We start from the raw sequence: 25,556 nt of genomic DNA on the forward strand, positions 1-25,556 counted from the left end.
GACTCTCTCTCTTGCAACATAATTCTTATATAATATATTTTTAAAAGTAATAAAATTTATTATTTTTACTACTTAAAGTAGTGAAAGTATACCACAGTGCTGTTGAATGCTGGATTCTGATTGGCCGATAAACATTCACAGGCCTGCAATTATCTTAAATGAAGAAGGCTAAAGTAGCTCCAGGCAGATCTTGCCCACATTACAGATCCATATCACTACACTGAATGATTTCAGTTTTTTTATAGGCTACAACTGTCCAATCAAATTAATATAGACGGCGTAAAAAACTAGTTCCACACACATGATCTGTTTGAGACAAACCCTGACAAATGTAAATGATTGAAACACAATCATCTGAACAGCCTACAACAAATGTACAAATAAAATAACACACATATTTGTTCACAAAGTATTTAAAGTTTTAATGTTCATGTATTCATTTCATTTTCAAGATGGTATCAATATGGCATTGTCATTTTCACTATGGCTGTAGTACAGACCACATGGAATGAACATTAAAGCACATAATCGGTACCTGAGATTATCCATGTCAGTTTGCATCCTGCTGTTCCAGGAAATAGAAATCATTTTTTTTATTAAATTCCTACAAAATAATAGATTTTCACACTGAAAAGGTTTAATCCAAAACCTTTTCTAGCCCCAGTTAATGTAATCATGGGTTAGCATCATGCACACACTTAATACTGGCTGCGTTTTAATCTAAAACACCTCTGAAATTTGAAGTTTTACACCTGTCAGATGAAAAACTCATAACAAAACTCATAAAACCAAACCTTAAAAGCTCACTGTCATGTCTCACTTTCAGAACATAATGTAACAGCATCCAATAAATAAATAACATCTTCTAGCTCTTCAGAAATCTGCATCCAGTGTAAATTCACAATCCATCACATTTGACATCACTCCAAGTCGCTGGTATTCGGCCACTCGCTTCTCAAAGAAATTCGTTTTCCCCTCCAATGAAATGGACTCCATGAAGTCGAAGGGGTTTTCTGAACAGTAAGCCTTTGAGACAGAAATGATAAAGCACTGTTATAAAACTATAAAGATTACCAGAGCCAAATCTTTAGCCAATACTGATAAAATACTGACTTTGGGCAATCCTAAGTCGGTCAGCAAGCGGTCAGCAACAAACTCAATGTACTGCTTCATCAGAGAGCAGTTCATCCCGATCAAATTGACTGGTAAAGCTTCAGTGAGAAACTCCTTTAAAGCACAAACAGATGTAATTACAATTGGCCTTGAAATAATATTATTAGAGTACTGAAAAATGTACCTACCTGTTCAATGCTCACAGCTTTAGCGATAATGTCATTCACTCGGTCAACAGAAGGTTTTTTCACTAAGTAACTGTACATTAAACAGGCAAAATTGCAGTGTAGGCCCTGTGAAGGTTCAAAAGCCACAATCAATGCATGGATGATTAGTTTTTTACTTAATCTCGACATTTTTATCACTACGCAAGAGGATAAACCTTGATCAAAACATGACCTATGGGTTCTACTGATAACAATAGCATATTTCCTAACCTCGTCTCTGCTGATGAGCTCATTGGAGTAGGTGAGTCCAGGCATTAGGCCTCTTTTCTTTAACCAATAGATGGCAGCAAATGATCCTGAGAAGAAAATCCCTTCCACTGCTGCAAAAGCTACTAACCGCTCACCTGAAAACCACAACAGAACACAAACACTGCTGTTAACAGGTGTGGTAATAAATAATCTATCATTATTATAGGGAAAATAACCTTTTCTACATACCGAAAGTTGAGTTTGTGTCTGAAATCCACTGTAAGGCCCAATCTGCTTTCCGCCTTACACAAGGCATGGTCTGAATTGCATTAAACAAATAGTCCCTGTAGAAAAAGAGGGTTGGATTTAGAAAGAATCATTACTAAACTGAACTGAATCAGCTAAACTGAACTGAACTTAAACACTGAAAACTGAACTGACACTGTTTCAATTTACTATGATCTTCTATGTGAAGCTGCTTTGACACAATATACGTTGTAAAAGCGCTATACAAATAAAAGTAAATTGAATTGAATTACATCAGAATGCATAAAAATAAAAACCAATAGTAGTTCGTTTTAGGCCAAAAATAATTCAAGCATTTCCAGTCATTCTAAATATAATTATCACAAAAAATGTGACTTTATTTCACAATAAATGGCAGATTTAGTCTCCTGAATGAAAATTGTAGAAACCAAAAGGTTAACTGTTTATTTAAACTACCTTTTCATTTTCAGAAAATAACAAAACACCAGATGAACATTTTACAAATCCGATGCACAACTTTTTTGTATTAAAAAAGCTTCTTTCTTGACTTTGAAGACAAAATGTAGATGTAAATGTATGTTTAGTAAAACAAGAGCATCTGTATGCTGTGGTTGCGTTTAAATATTGAATGATTAATTTGATAAAAAAATTAAATTTTGTCAAATAATATCATAGATTTAGATGCGCAAATGCTCTAGCTTAACAACAATTACTGTGATTACATGTCATCATTACTGCTGTATACTTTAGGTCATGATTTACTCATTTGTACACTGTAAAAGAAAAAAAAGATTTTACTGTCCTAAATTGTTGAGTTGAATCAAATGAAATTTTCTAGTCATTCTAACTTACATTAGTCAAACTGACTAAAATATTAAGTTTGGTGAAACCTCATCAACTTATGGGCTGCGCAGTGGCACAGTGGGTAGCGCTGTTGCTTTACAGCAAGAAGGTTGCTTGTTCAAGCCTCGGCTGGGTCAGTTGGCATTTCTGTGTGGAGTTTGCATGTTCTCCCCGTGTTCGCATGGGTTTCCTCCGGGTGCTCCCCCACAAGTCCAGAGACATGCACTATAGGTGAATTGAATAAACTAAATTGGCTGTAGTGTATGAGTGTGAATGAGTGTGTACTGATGTTTCCCAGTACTGGTTTGCAGCTAGAAGGGCATCCGCTGCGTAAAAAATATGCTGGATAAGTTGGAGGTTCATTCCCCTGTGGCGACCCCTGATAAATAAAGGGACTAAGCCGAAAAGAAAATGAATGATCAACTTATTAAAATAAGTTTAAGTAATATAAAAACATTTGTGACGTGACTTTTTTTTATCAATTCATTTTTTACAGTGCATGTAAACAGACCTTAACTGGACTGCGCTGCTATTGAGCGTAATTCATGCTAACAGATAAATGGACATTTTGATGCAATTGAGAACAGTTTAGTTTAGCTTTAAACATTAACACTATATCAAACATTTATCACAAATATGTGATCATTTTATTAAAGGGAAATTACATTGTGACAATTATCATATTCAATTTACCGCCAAGCCCATTTTGGTGCATCAATAAAGACTTTTTCATTTCAGATGCTCTAATAAAACATCAACATTTATTTATTGAGTATGATGATGTGCTTCCAACTGATAAGGAATACTGAGTAAGGGCGGGGATTAACTTGCAGCTCTCCTCTCATCTTTCACTGGCAGCAAACTAATGGTTGGAGGGGCGTCCCTTAGCATGATTCACTCAATCAGTCAAATTTCATTCCAACCCCCATCCTTAAAAGGGTGGCAGAATATTATTAGGGAAATGATTCCCTTAGAATTTCCTACCTGTGTCATTCATATGTCCTCTGAGGCTTTTCATCAAGTCTGGACTCCTTACTTAGACATTATTGATGTTTCTTTAAGCTGCATTTTAAGTTATGGTATGACATAATTGAATTTATGTATTGTATTTCATTATTATTTTATCTTTATATGTTTTTTTTTCATTTTGTTTGTTTTTTATTTTCTTCTTATTATTATTGCTTTTATTTATTTATTGTAATTTTATTATTAGGCATGTATATACGTATTCTGTTTATTAATTAATTAATTTATTTTTTCTTTAGCTTTGCATTGTTAAAATGGGCATTGTCTGTTGGTGTGTTTCCATGTGTTTTGTGATTAATAGTTAAAATGTTAATAAAAATATGCAATAAAAAAATTCATTCCAGAGCGGAAGCAAATGGTCAGATTTTCATTTACAGATTTTCATTTACAAAGATTTTTAGTTGATTAAAATTTTAACTGTTCACCCTAAAGGCCGGTGCACACCAGGATGCTTTTCGCTTACGCTTTTTGCCAACGTTTAGCGCCTCATGGCTAATCAAAAGCACGCCAATGTGATCGTGCACACCACCACTTGGCAGGCGTAAGGGCCTGAAGAAACACTTCATGCTTGTTTTTTGTGCTTTGACGTGCCGCAACAAAAACTTCTCCACCAATCACACTGAGAGGGGTCTGGATGCAGACCTGGTGCAGGGCAATCTGTGCTGCATCCAATGTTTTTTTAAATGGCTCACCTAACTCCACCCCTAACCCTACCCCTCACAGTGACGTCACTCGCTCCATTAAGTGCATTGTGTCTGACATTGCATCGCTGAGTGATGCAATCTCAGCTTGCATTCGTAAAGGCTGCATCCAGATACTTTTGGCACTTCAGTTAAGGTGCCTGGAGCTGCTGAAGTTACAGTAAACACCACTTGGAGGCGCTCAAACGCAAAACAGTTATAGTGAGTCCAGTTTCACTTGCTTTTTTCATTGGTTAACACAAAGAGCTGTTTGATAAACACAACGGCACCTACAATAATGTCAGCAGGAGTTATTATGGAGAAATAAATAGCAAATAGGAATCAATGGTGAGTTTCATTTAATTTTTCTTTCATGACTTGATAGGTCCCATGAAATTAAAATATATTTTTTTAGATGTTAGATGTTTCTGTCTGTTAGTTTTAAGGATATCTATTAGCTAGTGTGCTCTAAAACAGTGACAAAATTTGCATTTAGAAAACATAACTCTGATATAACCATCCAAAGCTTGCAGTTTGTCACTTTTGGCTAAATGGATCAACAATTTTTTTCACGTCACCTCATACTTCAGTTTCTCATCAAATCATCTGACCTATCAAATGCTCTCTAGTATCTGACATGCCCCGCCCCCTTCAAGGTGCTTCTCATTTGCGTTTCATTTGATGCGCTTGATCTCAATCCCTCTCACTGGCAGAGCTGCCTGAAAAACTAAACGTTATTGGCTGTTTTTTTTAGGGGAGGAGCTACGTTATCTCCCACCCGGTCTCCATTTTTCAGTTGAGATTACATCAAACATCGAATAAAAAAAAAATCCTATTTCAAAGCACTTTAGGGGACCTTTAATCTCCATTTAACGTCAAAGGGGTGATTTTGGCATTCACTCTGCTTAAGGCTGATGAAAATCGCTTGGTTTGAATGCATAAAAATGTCTCAAAAGATGCTGACGATAAGTGTGAGTGGAAAGCAACCCTGTGTTTACAAGCGTTAAGACTTAGAATGTGCACTAACAAAATAAACATTGTAAAATTTGATTTCATAAAGACATTTAAGTGTATTTTTATACACTTTTATGCATATTGTGCATATTTCTGTGGCTGAATAAAAACACACGTCTTGCCGTGTTTGCTCATAAACCACATAAGAAAGATGTTAGCAAACACTGTGCAACTGAATCTTGCACCTGCCACCTGTGTGAAAACAATTACAGTTGAAGTCAGAATGTTTCTCCTTCTGTTAATCCTTTTTAAAATATTTCCCAAATGATGTTTAACAGAGAAGGAAATTTTCACAGTAGGTCTGATAATATTTTTTCTTCTGGAGAAAGTCTTATTTGTTTTATTTCGGCTAGAATAAAAGCAGTTTTTAATTAAAAAACATTTTATGGTCAATATTATTAGTCCCTTTAAGCTATATTTTTTGATTCTCTACAGAACAAACCATCATTATACAATGATTTACCTAATTACCCTAACTTGACTAATCAACCTAATTAACCTAGTTAAGCCTTTAAATTGCACTTTAAGCTGATTACTAATTTCTTGAAAAAATATCTAATAAAATATTATTTACTGTCATCATGGCAAAGATAAAAGAAATCAGTTATAATAAATTGTTTATTAAAACTATTACATTTAGAAATGTGCTTAAAAAAACTTCTTATTTACTTTAAATAGAAATTGGGGGGCTATATATACAGGGGGGCTAACAATTCAGGAGGGCTACTAATTCTGACTTCAACTGTATTACAAGCCATATCTGACACTGCTTTCTTTATGTTCATCTCACCTCTCTTTCAGATCCCTGATGTAGGTGTTAATGAGCATGCTGTACATCTCTGAGTGAACGTTCTCAATTAGGATCTGAAAGCCGTAGAAGGAACGAGCCTCGGGGAGCTGCACCTCCTGACTGAACCTCTGGACCTGTCAGAAGATAAGATGTTTACAGAAAAACACTGATCTAGTCAACAATCAAAATTCCTGAGGTTTCACATTGATGAATGAAGGTTAGAAGGAGATGCACTTACCAGGTTCTCATTGACTATCCCATCACTCGCTGCAAAGAAAGCCAATACATGTGATATGAAGTGTTTCTCTTCAGACTTCAGGCCGTCCCAGTGAGTTAAATCCTTTGATAAATCCACCTTTAGAAAACCATTACAGGGATTTGAGTTTTACTCAGCAGAAGAGCTGCATGATATTGGAAAAATCTGATAATGCAGTTTTATTTTTCTGTGATAAATACAGCTATATGAATAGAGTTTCACAAGATGGTTTGAATAGCCCTGTTTGACATCTAACAGTATTCAGGTACAGAAATTGAATAATCAAAATGCAAAAAAAGCCTTTCTTTGTTGCTTCGTCTCATTTCTTGCCAAAATGATCTGCCAATGGGCTTAAGTAAAATAATCTTGTTATAGCTTTGAGTTGAAGATATTTGGACTAGAAACAAGACAAAAATTCAAAGTAAGAAAAACATTTTGTTTTACACAAATCATATCAATTCTTTATAAATAATTAAATACAATAAATCTTTGTTACACCTCCAAACATTATAATTTTTGGCTCGAAATGTTCTAAACTCTCCTGAAATGCTCATTCACAGGCCTTAAAAACAAATGCAAATGATAGACCTTCACCCTATTATGGTTGAACTTGTGTTCTGTAGCTCCTGGGGTCTGTTCTTCATACGTGGATTACTTAATTAGCCAGATTTGGTTATTTACAATCCAAGATTGTTTTGTTCTTCAAAACTCTACTGAGAGTTGTTGTCATAGCAACAGGTCTGGAAGCTCAAACCTACACGGGAGCGGCAGCTTATTTCATATAAACAGGATTAGATCGGGTCATTTTAAGCAATGATAATACTGAAAGTATGTAGCAAATGCTGATATTTTCTTACAGTAGTTATTATTTATTACATATTTATTGCCACATCAGCAACTTATGGCTATTTCGTGGCCAAATGGATATACATTAAACTATTACATGATTAAAAAAAAAAAAATCGTATTATATAAAAAATAAATAAATAAATAAATTACTTAGACAAATATATAAAATATAAATTCAAAGTTAAATATGGTTTTTCAGTTCTATTTTTGATAAAAAATGTAAAACTCTTCCTGGTGGTACGTTTTTAAAAATGTCCATCAAAGCACTCTCCTTATAAAAATCCTGTCTAACGGAATTTAAACTTCTACATTCCAACAAAATATTTCTTACAGTAGTAACCTATAGGCTAAATACACTGGAGAAAATAGTAAAAGAGTTAAAAAAAACTCTGAAATAAAAGAATTTTATTGTAACTGTACTGAATTTAACTGTAACTTGGACTTTTAGATACAAACACGTACTATTATAAGGTATCGAACAGCTTTATTACAATTTGTGTATAATAATAGACATGCACACTATTCAACTGTTTTTTTTTTTTTTAGGAATAACAATTTATGCAGGTGTGCATCCTTTTTTGATGCAAAAATAATTTAAGCCATTATAAGTTATTTCTTACGCCAATTAGGAACTTGAAAAGGCTACTATAATAAAGAAAATATGCTCTAAATATAAAACTAAACAAATTGCTAAATGACAGTGTAAAGCCTGCAGCCCACAATAAATGCTGAAATGTATTGCGTATCATATTTAACAAACCGTGTACTACGAATTTGATGTAATTTTGCTCACATGGATAATTGAACATTAATTAGATGATGTCATTAAACTGCTGTGCCATTAGCCAATAGTTGCATTGCTGATAATAATTTCAAGGATTGATTGATCTGTCCTTCACAGCACACACAGCGATCTCAGATCAGTTCATCCAGACAATTTATTATGATTCACAAAATTGTTTGAAGAACCAAATTAGCCAGAGATCAGTTATCAAGATTTAAAGATCCAGGACCTGCCAAATCATCTTAGATCATGTAAGTGAGGTACGAAGAACAGACCCCTGGTCAACTATAATTCAGATTCAACCTGTGATGTGACCATGGGCATTGCTAGGCCTATTTGGCTGTGGCCCCCCTATATTTCTACTCAGCCCCCTTAAAACTTTCACCAACCAGTTTTACAGTCAACAGTTTTGTTTCATCTGTGATGTAGATTTTCCTGTTTTTGCAGAATTAGAACTAATGATACAACTTTGTATTTATGGTTGTGAATTTGTCAGAATTTAACATTTTGGGTTGATTTTTGAAGTATAAGAGTTATTACAAAACACGTAAGAGCTTTTAATTGTTTGTTTGTTTATTTTACAACAAACAGTTGGCAAACTAATATTCCTAACATTAAATCAAATGTCAATCAAATGTAATGTTTACCTCCTCAACCGTCCAGAAAGAAGCCTGTGCTTGTTTGTACATTTTCCAGATGTCTGGATACTGAATAGGGAAAATGACAAATCGCTTGGGATTTTCTCTGAGCAGAGGTTCATCTTCAACACTGTTTCGGTCAACATCCTTGTGACCGTTCTGCAGAGGAAAAGTGTTATTAGATAAATTGTAATAAAAAAGGATAGATACAAAAACGAATAAAGGAAAAAGTAAAACTAAATTAAATACAAATATATGTATAAACAATTTATACAGTGAGACAAAATATATATATATATATATATATATATATATATATATATATATATATATATATATACAGTTGAAGTCAGAATTATCAGCCCCCTCATTGATTTTTTTTCTTCCTTTTTTAAATATTTCCCAATTTATGTTTAACAGAGCAAGTAAATTTTCACTTCACAGTATATCTGATATATATATATATATTTCTTTCTTCTAGAAATGGTCTTATTTGTTTTATTTTGGCTAGAATAAAAGCAGTTTTTATTATTATTTTTTTTAATACTTATTCATTTTTTTTTTTTTAACATTTAAGGTCAAAATTATAAGCCCCTTTAAGCTATATTTATTTTCTATAGTCTACAGAACAAACCATCGTTTTACAATAACTTGCCTAATTACCCTAACCTGCCTAGTTAACCTAATTAACCTAGTTAAGCCTTTAAATGTCACTTTAAGCTGAATAGAAGTGTCCTGAAAAATATCTAGTCAAATATTATTTACTGTCAAGATAAAATAAACCAGTTATTAGAGATGAGTTATTAAAACTGTTATATTTTGAATGTGTTGAAAAAGTCTTCTCTCTATTAAACAGAAATTGGGGTAAAAATAAACAAGAGGGGCTAATAATTCAGGGGGGTTAATAATTCTGACTTCAACTGTATGAAGTGTTCAGATGCAAAATCCTCTAAACATTTCAGATGGCATTTAGAGGTTTTTGCATCTGAACTCTTCAAGTCATTTTTCTGGTCTTTAAAGTAAAATAAATTAACATAAACAAAGGAGGCTGAGAAAAATGTACATTTTCGATGGAAATTTGAGACAGCACTTAGAGGTTTTTGCATCTGAATATATATATATATATATATATATATATATATATATATATATATATATATATATATATATATATATATATACACACATATACACACACACACACACACACACATTTATATATATATATACACATTTAGAAATAAAGTTGTTAAAATGTAAAAAAAAATAAAGACTCCAGATTGTTTTACAATAACAACAATTCAAATTACCATTAACAAATTTCGAGGTCACTGGTCGGGTATATATTTTATGTAAAACTTTTATTTCTCAAATTTTATTTGGGATGCAGAAGAACCGCATCTTTTTAATTAATGTACTCTATAAAAAATGTAAAAATACAGGGAAACAGGGAAAGTGTATATCATTATTTACTATTATTGTTATCTTTTAGGTCACAAAAATCATAATAAGAAAATACATTCCTATCTAAATCCAGCAGATGGATGAGAAACGGTTGAGTAACGTGAAGCAAAGTGATGACGAATCTGCTTACGAAAAATTTAAAGGACACTTTTTATCTCAGGTGATTTAAAGGACAAGATTCTAATTTTCAGCTATATTATAATACATTTATCTTAAAAAAACTTATACAAATACTCATGCATTCACTTTATCCAGACCTAATATTATTATTTTTAGCTTTAATTTCAAATATCGTGATACGTAACATATGTTGTCAAGTATTTTACTTATACGTTACTGTCAGGCATTACACACACGATACATTCGACTATTTTTATTAACAGACACGTTATTTATTGCGTTATTAACTGTCTTTTTTATGTAATACGCAGGGCTCTTTGTTATGAAAGCTAGCAATCGTAAAATAATCACTCAGGCAGATTCAACATGTACTCGCAGGCCTCAAACTCGTGCTTAAACGCAGTAAATGTGTGTATTTTTACCTGATATCCCGTAATAACCGTCGGAGTGTTGCTTGTGCAGGAGTTCATGTTTATAATGGTGTTTGGTCAGCAGCAGTGAAGCTGCGGTGTCTGCTCGTCGACTGTCATTGAAAATTACATACTGAGACTGAAGCTCCTCCTACACGGTTCCTCTCAAGATAGATATTAACCCTTTCATTCTCGCCTCACAATAAAGCGAATATATTTATTTAGAACCACTCATTGACTCCAATGACCCGCAACTATAATCAAACTCGTAGCCCCATTCTAAAATATGGTTAAATAAAATTGTAAGAAAATATTTAATTGTTTCAATTCGTTTTTATATTTATTATATATATTTATTAATATAAATAATAACAAGTGTCTAGAAATCTGTATTTATTTTAAATCGTTTGGCTGACGTTATATTCCGAGAACAATTTAAGTTGCATCATTAGTTTTTTTTCATTATTGTACTGTAAAGCACATTTAAGTATATTTGGATTATTTTTATACTTTTATTCTACACATTTCTTCTCTAGCACTCCCTTGTGGCCAGAGGTTTCAAAACTGATCTGGTTCAATAAAAATAAAATACTCACCGGCCACTTTATTACGTACAATTGACATTGACTTACTCGTATCAAGCTGGACCCTATTTTGCCTTCTGAACTGCCTTAATTCTTTGTGACGTAGATTCAACATGGTACTGGATAAAATTCCTTAGAGATTTTGGTCCATATTCACATGATAGCATCACACAGTTGCTGCAGATTTGTCAGCTGCACATCCATGATGCAAATCTCCCATTCCACCACATCCCAAAGGATGTACTCTATTGGATTGAGATTTGGTGACGGTGGAGGCCATTTCAGTACAGTGAACTCATTGTCATATTCAAGAAACTGAACTGAGATGATTCACGCTTTATGACATGGTGTGTTATCCTGATGGAAGTAGCCATCAGTAGCTGGGTGCACTGTGGTCATAAAGGGATGGACATGGTAAGCAACAATACTCAGGTAGGCTGTGGCGCTGACATGATGCTAAGTTGATACCAATGGGCCCAAAGTGTGCCAAGAAAATATCCCCCACACCATTACACCACCACCACCACCAGCATGAACTGCTAATACGAGGCAGGATGGATCTATGCTTTCATGTTGTTGATGCCAAATTCTGACCCTACCATCTGAATGTCGCAGCAGAAATCGAGACTCATTAGACCAGGCAACGTTTTTCTTTCCAATCTTCCATTGTCCAATTTTGGTGAGCCTGTGAGAATTGTAGCCTCAGTTTCCTGTTCTTAGCTGACAGGAGTGGCACCCGGTGTAGTCTTCTGCTGCTGTAGCCCATCCGCCTCAAGGTTGGATGTGTTGTGTGTTCAGAGATGCTCTTCTGCATACCTTGGTTGTAACGAGTGGTTATTTGAGTTACTGTTGCCTTTCTGTCAGCTCAAACCAGTCTGGCCATTCTCCTCTGAACTCTGGCATCAACAAGGCATTTGTGCCCACAGAACTGCTGCTGAATTTTCACTTTTTCAGACCATTCTCTGTAAACCCTAGAGTTGGTTGTGCGTGAAAATCCCTGTAGATCAGCAGTTTCAGAAATACTCAGACCAGCCCATCTGGCACCAACAGCCATGCTGTTCAAAGTCACTAAAATCACCTTTCTTCCCCATTCTGATGCTCAGTTTGAGCTGCAGCAGATCGTCTTGACCATGTCTACATGCATTGAGTTGCCGCCATGTGATTGGCTGATTAGAAATTTGCGTTAACAAGCAGTGTATGTATATTTATATATACTGTATATGAACAGTCAGCAGTCTTGTGCAGCTTGTATATTAATTTATGAATTCAGTCCTAATCTAAGCTTCAATGCTTTTAATTTCACATTTCTCTCACTCTCTCACTCACACACCAAAAAGCAGTAGGATGTGCACAGACATGTATTAAATTAAGATTTAATTACTTTTACAAGCACAATTTTACAGTCAAAAACAGGCAATGGTCCATTAGTGCCTCAGACAAAAGGTGTATTTCATCACTAAGGGGCATGATCTTATAAAACAGCTGTTATAATCAAACTCAGACGACATGCTAGACACACTAGAGGTAAAACATGGATCTGAAATAATACACACTGTTTGATTTGACTGTTTTAGATTGAGAGCAAGTGCCTTGCAGCATTTAATCCGATTGCGGTGAAATGTCCTTAAGTTAAATGTCTAAAAACTCAGAGCAGATTTCGGTTTTTAGTTTTAAAAAATATACAATAGAGAAACCAATTCACACCTGCCAATCTTTTAAAAGGGACACTGCAAATTATTACAGCACACTCAACCATAGAGCACTATGAAATATATATATATATAACCTTTGGAAATACTGTCACGTGACGCACCACATGTAATGAGGAAACCATAATTTGGCATGAGGAGCGACATGAAAGCCCCCTACTTCTAGAAAACCATGTAAAATGCGAAAGAGAAAAAGGACAGATTGCAAAACCAATTGTCACTTGTTCACACACTAATAAGGGTCCTATTTGTGCATCTAACGCTATCCTGATTTGAGACAAATGCATCTTTGTTGAACAGACAACTCATTTACAAGACTTTTAGTAGGTCATCTATATCTATATATGTATACATAATAAAATTAAATTAGTTGAACATCTGTGTAAACTGTGTTTGATTAAGAAACCCAAGGATTTGGGTGCCATCTCCACAGTCATCCATTTTGTTGCATATGTTATTTTATATGTTGTTTTGTTTGTCATTCTTTTTGAGCAATAAGCAAAGTGAGCCTTTTTGTGAGAAACTGAGGTAACAATGTCAATCGGTTAGGTTTTGACCAGTAACATCAAGCTATTTTTGTTTTTTCCTCCCCCACACCAAAACGAACATCATTTTTCCACCCATGACTGTTGGAATGTTGACTCTATTCACATGTCCAGTGGTTAGTGGACGGAGACTGGCTGTGTTACAGGCCAAACTGGACCAATGAGAGGTTTTTCATGGTGTCGTCAAGAGAAATTCCAGCCTCCTGCATCTCAAACCTGGAAAAAAGGGGGAAAAAAACAGACTGTTATTAAATCTGCAGGTATCAGTCAAATTTAAGAGAATGTTTACATTTCCTAGCATGCAAGTCTGAGAATAAAAACTGATAACATGCAACAACTACATGTTATAAAGTCAGAAATGTGAGATATAAAGTCATTTTGAAGACAATTATGAATTAAATTTAAAATATTAAGAGTTATGTTTGTCAAATATTTAGTTATAATCCAATTATATTTGGACTAGTGAAAGAAAAACTACAATGCCACTTATGCCATTTGAGGTTTCTGCAGGTTAGAGTAGAGGTCTGCAGAAATTTGTGAATAAAACGCGGTAGCGGTCGGTAATGCGGTAGCGTTTGGTAATTGGTGTAATTTGAATGGGAGCAGGCTGTCTAACAACAGCGTTCCCGATTGAGATAGAGCGAGTGCGCATCTGCCGTGGTGCTGTATGTGTGTGTGAATGAGAGAGAGCGTGTGCATCCGCTGTGGTGCTGTGTTGCTTGTTATAGGCTGTCTAGACTCTGTAGCATCCAGCTTGGTGTTTTTTGGGAGGCATTTTTAAAAATCACTATATAAATTACATTCTTCCTTGGCTTAATATGTACCTGCTATGTGTATAATAAGAAATAATGCTGATATGATATATGAAACACAATCTGTAGTAGGCAAATATATTGAATGGATATGGTTTGTAAACCTGACTTTGAAAGAGTCAGTGCCTCACCAGTCACAAACCTCAGCGCACGTCACTGTTTAAGGCGGCACTCATGTCTCATCACAAAGGGGCAAACAAAACTGACATTTAGCCTTCAATCCTTGCACAACCTACACTTTTATCTGTTATCTGTCTCTTTTGGTAGTACCCAATTTTAACGTGAGATTTTGAAAACCAGATCTAAACTCAGCGGGAACTGTCAAGTCAGGCAGCGGGTGAACAAAGGCTGAATATACAGTGGGAGCGGTCAGGTGTGGAATAAAACCTGGAGTGAGCGGGACTAAAAATTCAGTCCCGCGCAGATCTCCCAAGTCAAACGTACAAAAACGTCTCGGTGTGCACAGGCCTTAAGACATTATTTGAATAAAAATTTTTGATTTATACAGGGATAAACATTAAGGACTTTTACTAATAGGCCAGTGGAAATTTCTGCACTTGCCCCACTGAAAACATTCAACTTAGTAATATCTTAGCCATTATAAATATTGCGTCAAAAGTTAAGAACTTGTTCTAATAATAAAATGAATGCACAACTTTTAACAAATGTTATTGTAAGAAGGATAATTAAACCATATCGATAAATGGAGTTACATTGAGATAAATTGTTAGTAATTGGATGGGTGTTGGGGGTAGCAAGGTGGCTCAGTGGTTAGCACTGTCGCCTGACAGCAAGAAGGTCGCTGGTTTGAGTCCTGGCTGGGCCAGTTGGCATTTCTGTGTGGAGTTTGCATGTTCTCCCCGTGTTCACGTGGGTTTCCTCCGGGTGCTCCGTTTTCCCCCACAGTCCAGAGACATGCAGTATGATGCCTCATTCACACCATGTCTCTGGGTGGTAACCTGCTGGAAACGCAGGTCTGTGTAGGTCTACAGCACGGAGAATACAACCAGCCTCTGAGTGATCTGAAAGAAGATCACGCGAACTCTCTTGAGCAACAGCCAATAGGAGCACCAGTAAAGTTGCTCTTCATTTGCATAAAGTTGAAGGATTTTTAACCTTGTCACCAACGGTCGCTGTCGCTCACTTAGACGGAGGGCACCGAAAGACACTAACACTTCATTGAAATGAACGAACACTTGTCGCTTTGCCGCTGCTAGTCCCTCATAGTGTGAATGAGGCTTAAGTAAATTGGGTAAGCTAAATTGTCCATAGTTTACGAGTACGAGTGTGTGCATGTGAATGAGTGTTGCTGAAATGCTGGGTTGCAGCTAGAAGGGCATCTGCTGTGTAAAACATATGCTGCAATAGTTGGCGGTTCATTTCACTGTGGCAGGCTATGAAATAGAGGCTAAGCCGAAGGAAAATTAATGAATGAGTATATATGGGTATTGTCCTGATTGTGTAGCTATACAAGGACATAAAATAATTAAGACCTGATAAAATGAATTAAGACCTACAACACAAAATGTAAGTAATTGTAAGCCTTCTTCAGGTCTAAATTTTTGCTTTTGAAATTTAAAACATTTGAAGACACCTTGGCCATTACAAGGACATAAGCCATTAAATCAAGACTTTTAAAATATTATTTAAAGTATTGTGTTCACTAAAGAAATTTGTTTTAGGAAAAAAAAAATGTTTAAATATTAGACTTTTATAAGACCTCACAGAAATGCTTTAACTTTCAACATCACTCTATGGAATTGGTGAAAGGAAAATAGGAAGACAATAACAGTGTGTGAAAAGCACAAAAGGTCAAATGCAGAGCATTCTTAATCACCAGTCATCTGTGGAGATGGTGTAATACACAGGTGGTTGGTCTGTGTCGCTGAAGCTTGCTGGCCCGTCCTGACCGCTTGCCCCCATGTTGCTGAAAATGAGCCAGTCCCCAACAGCGAGCTCTGGGAGAAGGCAACGCTCCACCACCTGGTCCAGTGGGTCACACGATGGGCCCCACAAGCTGCTGGAGAACACTGGCTCATCTAGGGTGAGCGATATCTGAAAAACACAACACATCCAGTTTGAGATTCTCAGGCAACTGGTGTAAATGTGATGCATGTGTATAAACGTATGATTGGAAGGTTGCCTCTCAAAAATATCAAGAAAAATATTAGCGATTTTTTTTCTGAATCTTTTTTTTTTCATGCAATTGAGAATTTGCATCTCAGAATTTTTAGAATTGGGATTTTAAAAATCACAATTCTGACATTATTACTCAGAACTGCGGGATGTAAACACTTAGATATCAGACTTTTTTCAGAACTGCATGACAAATTCACAACTCAGAGAACAAAGAATTGCAAATTCTCAGAATTATTTAGATTTTTCCTAACACACAATTGCAAGTTACAAAGTCAGCAATGAGAAAATTTCATATAAGAAATTAACCACGTTTTTCACCATATAATTGGTAGTCAAAAATTCAGAATCGCAAGTTTTATTCTCAATTATTTCTTATTACCAAGACTCTCCCCCCCACAATTGTACATATATAAATTAATTTTTTTTTAAAAATATCACAATTCTGTTTTTCCTCGCAAATGCAAGTTCATATCATTCAAGTTTAAGGTAAAATCCTGAATTGTGAGATTTAAAATTGTAATGACACATTATAAAGTTAGAGTTGAGGGTTTTGAATTTATTGCCATATCAGCTTCTTCTGGCTATTATTTCATTCCAAAACCAGATCAAATTTACAACATTTTCTAAATATCACATTTTATAATTAAAAAAAAGTTCTATAATTAAAAAATGACAATGAATAAACATCAAAAGCAATAAATAATACACAAGATAAAAATCTAAGACTTTTGTAAGGTTTACTTTGGATAAAAAAAAATCTATCATTTTTAAGGATCTTGTGTACACAAATTCATCATGTCTTGAGTTTAAAAAAAAAAGAAGAAAAGTTCGATTTTATTTTTAAGTTTTATTTTATTTTTTCATTCTGCTTGCCATTGGTTAAGGACAAAACATTTTATTAGTGGCTTTAAATCTGAAAGTGTCAGAGTTGAGATATATACTTGCAATTGTAAAAACAATAGTCATCAGAAATGGACTTTATAACTTGCGAATTGCACGTTTATATCTCAATTCAGAGCAAAATAGTCAGAATTGAGGGTCAAACAGTCAGGAACAGAGTTTACATCTGCCAAATCTGACTTTGTTTTGTCATTTTTACTAATGGGTTAATATAAAGAAATTCTGAGAAAAAGAAAGTTAGAATTGTGAGATATAAACTTGAACTTATGTGCTTCTATATGTGCGACATTGACCTTGTGGACAGAAGGAGTGGAGATAATATTTCCAAACAGCTTCCCCATGAAAGATCCATAAACACCATCGTTCATGTAATACACAAATTCTGGTGCATCGCTAGAGGTCAGCTCATCTAGAATGGCAAAAAACACAATACAAGACCATTTACACCTAATGTTAGGATTGTTTGTTCATTTATGTTTTCCCACATCAGCAACTTATAGCTATTTCATGACAAAATCCACATAAATAAAAACATATTACATCCATATGATGCTTTTTCATAAATCTGTTCAAAAGTGAAGTAGAAAACAAATTTTCCACTGTCTACCATGAAAATACATTCATTCAGATTGCATTCATAGTGTAAATGCTCATGTGGTTGAATGTGTTCAAATAGACCCAACAAACAATCTTTAGTAAACAGTAGTAGCCACCAGTTCCATTTAACTAGTTTGATTTTCAGTCGGCTTAGAAGCAGAACATGGGTTAATTTATTTAATAGTAATCATGTCACACCGTGTGCTCCCTTAAAAGTGATGCAGGGTGTGTTGAAAGATAAAAACAAGGTCACAGGAGATACATCTGAACACATTAATAATAGGTGGACAATGTAATGCTTAACAACTGACCACTTGTGAACGGATCCCTAATAACCTGTTAATAACCGTTATATAGTGCCACATACAGTGCTCAGGGTAAATGAGTACACCCCTCACAGATCCCTTTCAATTGAATATTTTATATAGGATGCTTTACATTAATAAATTTGTGCATATTGACCTTATTCTTCAATGCGGAAGTGCGCGCGTTTTAGCGATTGTTTTGGAACTTCCAATTCAGCTGCCTATGGGAGATATGACTAGGAATAATAAAATGGCAGAAAACGGTCAAACTACTTACTCTACAAACAAGTGTTTGCATGACAATACAGACAAAGTAGAATAAAATAATAAGAAAATATCAGTTTGCAACCCCAAGCAGCAAAACGAGCTGTTTTTAACGTTTAAAAATGAATAGAATTGAATGAGACCGGAAGTCTCGAGCCAAAATGATTCAAATGGCTGCGCCCACTCATACGCGGAGAATAAGGTGAATACATTAGATTGGTCAGTATCAAAATCAAAATGGGAACTAATTTAACAAAATAAATCAGTCCAAAAATAACACCTAAATTAATATTGAGGGAAAATATCAAATAAAATGAATAAATAGGAAAGATCAAAAGAAACATAAAAAATATTTAACATTGTAGGTTTTTTGCAATAACTCATTTAAATTTAAATATTTAATTTTTCCATTCTTAAAGATGTTAGGTAACCAAACTCTTATTTTAATGGATGTAACTGCTTAATAAATAAATTTTTAGAAGCACCAATTTCAATTTTTTTGTCTATATTACCTGAGAAATGGATAAAAATACTCATTTTCGAAATGGGATTTATGCTGAGCACTGTATATGAAATATGATGGGACTCACCGTGAGTGCTGGTATGGAGATCCTGGTATGCTGCTTTTTTGCCAATAACATTGACAGCCAGGGTGAAGCAGGAAAACACAAAGAAATTTCCTGGTTCAGCAATGACGCTCACTCCAGATTCTGAGGGGAAATAAGCCTCAAGCAAGGGCTTGATGACCGAATGTACCTGAGCAAACAGACATGAAATAAAACTTTCAAATAACATTTACATCAATTAATATACATATACAAACAAACAAACAAACAAACATACATACATACATACATCTCCATATCAAAATTACAAATACAACATGCACCTGTTTCAGCTGGAACTCTGAACCACTGAATCCTCCACCAATATCCAAGATGTTCATGTCAAAGCCGAATTCCTTCTGCAGAGAGAGGAAAGATTCAGCACCCAACAGAGATGACATCAATTTCTTAATAACCGCTAAATTCAATCAAATAACCACTCACCCCCATGTCAAATATGCAGCGGGCGTCTGAAAGTGCATGGGTGTATGCTTGGGGATCTTTGCATGATGCTGGTACCTGGAACCTGTTAAAAAAAAAAAACACTTCATTATATGTAATGAAAAGCCACAGTGCATAATTGGGAAGTTGATCAGCAGACTTACGTGACTCCAGCCACACTGACATTCAACTCCTTGGCCAATTCTAGAAGGTGTCTACAGCCCTTCAGTGAGCAACCGATGGTCACACTCGCTTCTTCAATCTGTGCTTCAGTAGACACTTGAAGCAGAAGCCTGTCAAGACAACAGTTTCAGAAATAATTAATTAACAATATAAAAATAATTATACAGTGTTCTCTCGCCACGACGCGGTTTAATTCTGCCTATTATTCTCTGAAAATGTGATGTGCCATTTTGAATAAAAACCTTAAAAAACAGCAACTTACTTGGCCTCAGGATGTGCACGGGCAATTTTTCGAAGCTCTGCCTCATTTTCACACAACAAAAAATTGATGCCAGTCTTAGCTGCATGTTTAATCAGTGATAGCTGCTTGCAAACTCCAGACAGGATGATGTTTTCAGGAGGGACATCATGACTGAGTACCAATGTAGTTTCAGCCTGAAAGAAGAAAACACATCTCTATTAGATGATGTGCCTCAAAATTCAAAAGGATACTTCCGTATACACACACATATATAAAGTGGCTATAGAAAAATCATCATACCCCTTTGAAATAATTACTTTATTTGCCATACAGCCTGAAACCAAAACCACACTCCAAATAACCTTTCCAGCCTTTGAAACGTTTTTGTAGCGTTCTCCTAACCTGCGTCTCTCTACAAATTTATTTTGAAGGTCTTTTGAAAGCATAATGTGAGTAAAGGTATAGATCACATGTGTCAAACACAGTTTCTGGAGGGCCGCAGCTCTGCACAGTTTAGTTGCACATACAATTAAACACATCTGATCAAACTAATTGAGTGCTTTAGACTTGTTTGATACCTACAGATAGGTGTGTTGAAGCAAGGCTGGAACTGAACGCTGCAGGACTGTGTGTGACAGCCCTGGTAAAGATGTTCACAGGGTATGATGATTATATATATATATATATATATATATATATATATATATATATATATATATATATATATATATATATATATATATATATATATATATATATATATATATATATATATATATATATATATATATATATATATATATATATATATATATATATATATATATATATTAGATAGATAGATGTTTTATTTTATATATATATAAATAAAACACAATTCAAAAGCTATCTAATAGCTTTAAATAGCAATAAAATAAAATGCTACCTTATTTGCACAGACAAATCCCACACCAAGTGCAGACAGAAGTTCAATGACTACAGGGCTGCTGTTACAACTGACTGGGTAGAAGGGTCGAACGAGAGGCATGGTGGTCTTCCAGACAACATGCTGTCGCATTAGGGCCCCAAGGTCGGCCACAACAAATGCATTCTTTTCAGCCTGACGACAAAAAATAAATGAATTAAAATCAGTTTAAAAATCAATTGAAGAAAACAAAATCATAATAATTGAACATGGTGGTCAAGTGACAGTTTAGCTTACCAGATTTTGTTCATATATGTGGTTGTCAATAACATTTTCAAGGGTCGTTCCTCCCTCAAGTAGTTCAATGAAGTAGTTTGGTGCATCAACGAATCCTTTCATCTCAACCGTATTCCGCAAATCCGACAATCATAGAGAGTTTACTGAGCCGCTGGGGTATTCTGGGTATGCAACAAACTGTTCAGGTGAAAACAAATGCACAGTAATTTAATCCAACATATTGCATAACAAATAAATACGAGCTCCACAAAATCCTCGTTTCTTAACACTGGATTATATATTTGAATGTTTCTGGACTCTTGTTTAATCACTACATTAAATTCTGTTGTGCCATTTATTTATTGATGTTTTGATGCCTTATCAGCAGAATTGGCTATATTAATGGCAGCACTTACACTAAATATTCAATATATAACTTATAGTCATAACTGTTTCTTAATCATTCATTGTACAAAAATTTACTAGTAACAACAACACTGAAAACTTATAACTTATTAATAAGATATAAAACTTATACAAGTAGTTTCAGTTTGATCAATGATAAATATTCTAAAATTACTTCAGAAGACTCAGTTGTGTAATTAAAATAATAAAAAATAATTACGTTTTACAAGTACATTTATACAATTTAACAAATAAATTACATTAAGGAACTCAAACATTGTTACCATTAAAATTAAGGTTAATTTTTTAAATATTTTTGTTTACAATTTATTAAAAGTGAATCTATTATTATCATTAATAATAATAATAATAATAATAATAATAATAATACCACCACATTGAGAAGTACAATTGACTATGTTTTTTTTTTCTTAATTGAATTTATTATTATTATTATTTTATTTATTATTCTTAATACTACCACTCTGTAAAATACACTTTACTATATAATAATTATAATATTTTCTTTTATTAATTGAATTTATTATTATTATTATTATTATCATCATCATCATCATCATCAATATTACCACTTTCAGAAGTACACTTGACTGCATAATAATTATAATATTTTTATTTTATTAATTGAATGCATTATTATTATTATTATTATTATTATTATTATTATCACTTTGATAAGTACACTATACTGTATAATTATAATATATTTCTTTTATTGATTGAATTATTATTATTATTATATTTTTTATGATTAATACTACCACCAAGTACACTTTACTGTATAATAATTATAATATTTTTCTGTTAGAATTTCTTCAAGTTATACCAAACTTTTAATTTAACAGGTTGTAGTGAAAATCAAAAGGTCCTCATTCAAACATTCTTATATATTTACAGACAAACCTTCACATCAAGCCATAAAACCGCAACGCCAACTCGCATATTTCAAAACATCTATTTTTATGATCAAACTTTGTACAGGAAGTTCAAAGTCACCATAAGGGCATCAATGATCTAAATGTGGTTACTACAGGGTTCACAAGGCTAATAAGCACAAGAGGCAGGGAAAACGAATCACATAACTAGAAAAGACATCACATGAGTCCATCTTTAGAGATGACTGCAGCACAGAGGCTTCAAGAATGTGGCCCTTTTTTATTTTGTTAACTCACAACCAATCAAGATAAATCTCTACAGCTTTGAAGCACAATAGAGCATTTGATGGTATTACCAATGGATTTGTGTGGTTTAAATGGGGGACAAAGGTGTTGCATATAAGCCACCGATAGAGTTATGTAAAACTAAAAACAATCCTTAGATGAGTGCAGAATTTAGTTTTAATGTGCAATTAAATAAATGATGTTATTACATAATTGTCTACAACCAGTGATTTAGAAGTTACGTGTTTAATATTTATAGACTCACATGGACAACGTGGGAGATGGTCCTCTCCCGCTATCAACTAGGATCCCAAGGCGGCTCAGCGTTGAAGTCGAACAGCTCGCGGTAGAGGGCCTCCCCTAGGCCTTCTGGGTAGCGCTTATACACTCGCAGAGAGAGTGGGGAGCCCTGTGGAGTCACAAAAACAGGTGTAGATTTCAGGATCTGATTTACAAGAGCAGCTGATCAATTTAATAATGTTATATAACAACAAAAATGTAGGCAGACAGGTTGGTGCATTTTTTAAATAACTATAGAGATGTAACCACTTTCCCTTACCAGGTGCTTTATATTGGATTATAGTAGACTACAATGCTTTTTAATCAAGTAACTACTTATATGCTGTTGTACTTTGCACTTGACCAGTTAAACAGACCTGGGAAATCTGTTACTCCATGTTCTCGTTTTTAAGCATTAAACAACATTGTCTTATCTGGATCTTCCCGAATGGGATCAATAAATGAAGTAACTTGTTGAACATTTATCAGAGGTCATGGTGTTTGTTTTCAACACCAGCTTAACTCTGTAAAGCCTACAGTTTTTAGTATTGATTAATTAATTCCTATTGGAGTCAAAATTATCAACAAGACCGAAAATATTTAATACATTCTTCAATCTCACAGATGTTTCAAACTTTTTAGAAAGCATATTATTTTTTTATTAGAACGTAACACTCAGAGATGCATCTCATATGCTTATCGTTTAAACAATGTGGCTGTTTACTAAATCTATGTTGTATGTTTAAAGTAAGTTATGTATAATTCTTAAGAATTGGATTCCACCTTGCTTCAAATATATTCATCTGGAGTCTAAGGCAATAAGTTATTCGTTCCATTTCATAAATGTATCTGATTGTTTTGACCCATTGTTCGCCAAGATAACAACAATCATTATATCTCTCATTAAACATTGGATTATGTTTTCATCTTTTTTGAACCTAAATTAAGATATTTCTTTTAAATTTTACATAAAATGCAATTTAGAGCATGTTAATTAAATGACAAAAATGTTGCCATGTTTTATACATGTTTTTTTACAACTTCAGAATAATTAATCAAGATTTACAATAGCAACAAACAAAACATGTTTTTCTGACCAATTGCCATTTTCTGTAAAAATTAAATAAAGAAGCAGTTCTAAATACCGTTACAGTATTAGTATTTAAGATTTGGAAAAAAATATAACTGTTCCATTCAAAACTGTACCCAGTAAATCCAGAAAAACGAATGTTTTCAAGTGATCTCATATCTTAAATGAGAAAAGTATCTTATACGTCAGGCTCTAGGGGGATTAAGTTTAGCTGGTCAATTAAAAAAAAAAAGTTATTATTTTAAAAAGAGAATATTTCCCAATATTTACTAACGCCATGTTACTATGGTACAATAAACATTGATATTGCATGTTAATTCGAGTTTTGGCATGGATTAACGTATCACGAATACAATTGTTCTCAAAGAAGAAAACAAAATCGTAAAATACATAACTAGTCCTATCATAATGTAGGTCGTGACCACATATAAATGTCTTATCTGATAACACCACGCAGTAAATCAGTATATATTTAATAATGTATAACACATTCGTCATTCAATAACCTGATAGGACATGTCGTAAGCGCTTGGGTTTGGTCCACTGTATTAGCTCACTAACTATTTACCCAACTACACCCGTCATTCTCAGACAGTTCGTTATTTTGTATCAATTAACAGGTTTAATTCGGATAATTTGTGAGTTCAAAATCCATTTCTCGTTGTCCTTCACGCAGCATTGCCGTTGCCTGTATAACAAGCGCCACTACAACTAACCGCCATGTTGTGTCACAGCAGACGGCGGATTTTTCCGGGAAGAAGACTAGAACAAAAAACGCGGTACTTACGTGAGATAACGGCCTGAATGATTTGGAAAATCGTCTTCTCTTTTTCGGCGGAATTTTTAAAGAGTTGTGGGGACACAAAAAGAAGAAAGAAAGGAGGCTGAATGTGCCATATGCCTGGGTGAAGAAGGCTCGGTAGAACACGAGAGCGCCCCTGACTGTCGGACTCACGCAGAAATGGTCGGAAGAGGAAGGCGGGCGGTTTGTTTGAGAACAAGGGGCGGGGCCTAACGGTACAAATCCTAGCGTGAAAGCCTGCTTATGATTATTAATCAGGTTACCTGACTGGCTTAACGTCTGGCTCCGGTCCTGAGGAGGAGCCTAGTTTGAATAATATTCATGAGATTAGCTTGTCGCTCAGAGCAGGGGGCGTGGTCAAATGTACTAGAAGAAATTATGTTTTTCTTAGATTCATTAGCAAATTCCTTTAGGTAAAGTACACTCCTTCGAACATGTACGGGCCAACGTGGAGTCTGTTTATATATATACGCTAAACAACTGCCTTATCTTTCCTTTGTTTTCTATTATAGGCACTTTAGCTAGGTTATTCAGCCCAAATTTGGGAAAAAATAGGGACAAACTCAAATAATGGGTTCAATTTTTAAACAAGAACTTCAACCCAACGGTTGGGTTTGTCCATCT

The 25,556-nt window shown here is 34.4% G+C and overlaps 2 protein-coding genes across 2 annotated transcripts; both read right to left on the reverse strand.

Annotated features, from left to right (window-relative positions):
• Positions 1–397: 397 nt before the first annotated feature.
• Positions 398–10,809, reverse strand: rrm2b (ribonucleotide reductase M2 b). The gene is made up of 9 exons (XM_056479749.1): positions 10,683–10,809; positions 8,686–8,835; positions 6,388–6,504; positions 6,150–6,283; positions 1,779–1,873; positions 1,551–1,684; positions 1,302–1,406; positions 1,114–1,227; positions 398–1,026 (listed from the first exon to the last, which is right to left on the reverse strand). Exons 1-9 carry the CDS (start codon positions 10,728–10,730, stop codon positions 874–876), a joined length of 1,050 nt encoding a protein of 349 aa, XP_056335724.1. The 5' UTR covers positions 10,731–10,809; the 3' UTR covers positions 398–873.
• Positions 10,810–12,611: 1,802 nt separating this feature from the next.
• azin1b (antizyme inhibitor 1b) lies at positions 12,612–25,104 on the reverse strand. The gene is made up of 12 exons (XM_056479611.1): positions 24,918–25,104; positions 23,027–23,170; positions 21,197–21,373; positions 20,921–21,094; positions 20,017–20,189; positions 19,736–19,864; positions 19,575–19,656; positions 19,415–19,489; positions 19,116–19,281; positions 17,653–17,768; positions 16,158–16,375; positions 12,612–13,724 (listed from the first exon to the last, which is right to left on the reverse strand). The coding sequence occupies exons 3-12, from the start codon at positions 21,296–21,298 to the stop codon at positions 13,649–13,651; spliced, it is 1,311 nt and encodes a 436-aa protein (XP_056335586.1). The 5' UTR covers positions 21,299–21,373; positions 23,027–23,170; positions 24,918–25,104; the 3' UTR covers positions 12,612–13,648.
• Positions 25,105–25,556: the final 452 nt, after the last annotated feature.

This window comes from Danio aesculapii, chromosome 19 (assembly GCF_903798145.1).
Source record: "Danio aesculapii chromosome 19, fDanAes4.1, whole genome shotgun sequence".
NCBI classification, from domain to species: Eukaryota; Metazoa; Chordata; class Actinopteri; order Cypriniformes; family Danionidae; genus Danio; species Danio aesculapii.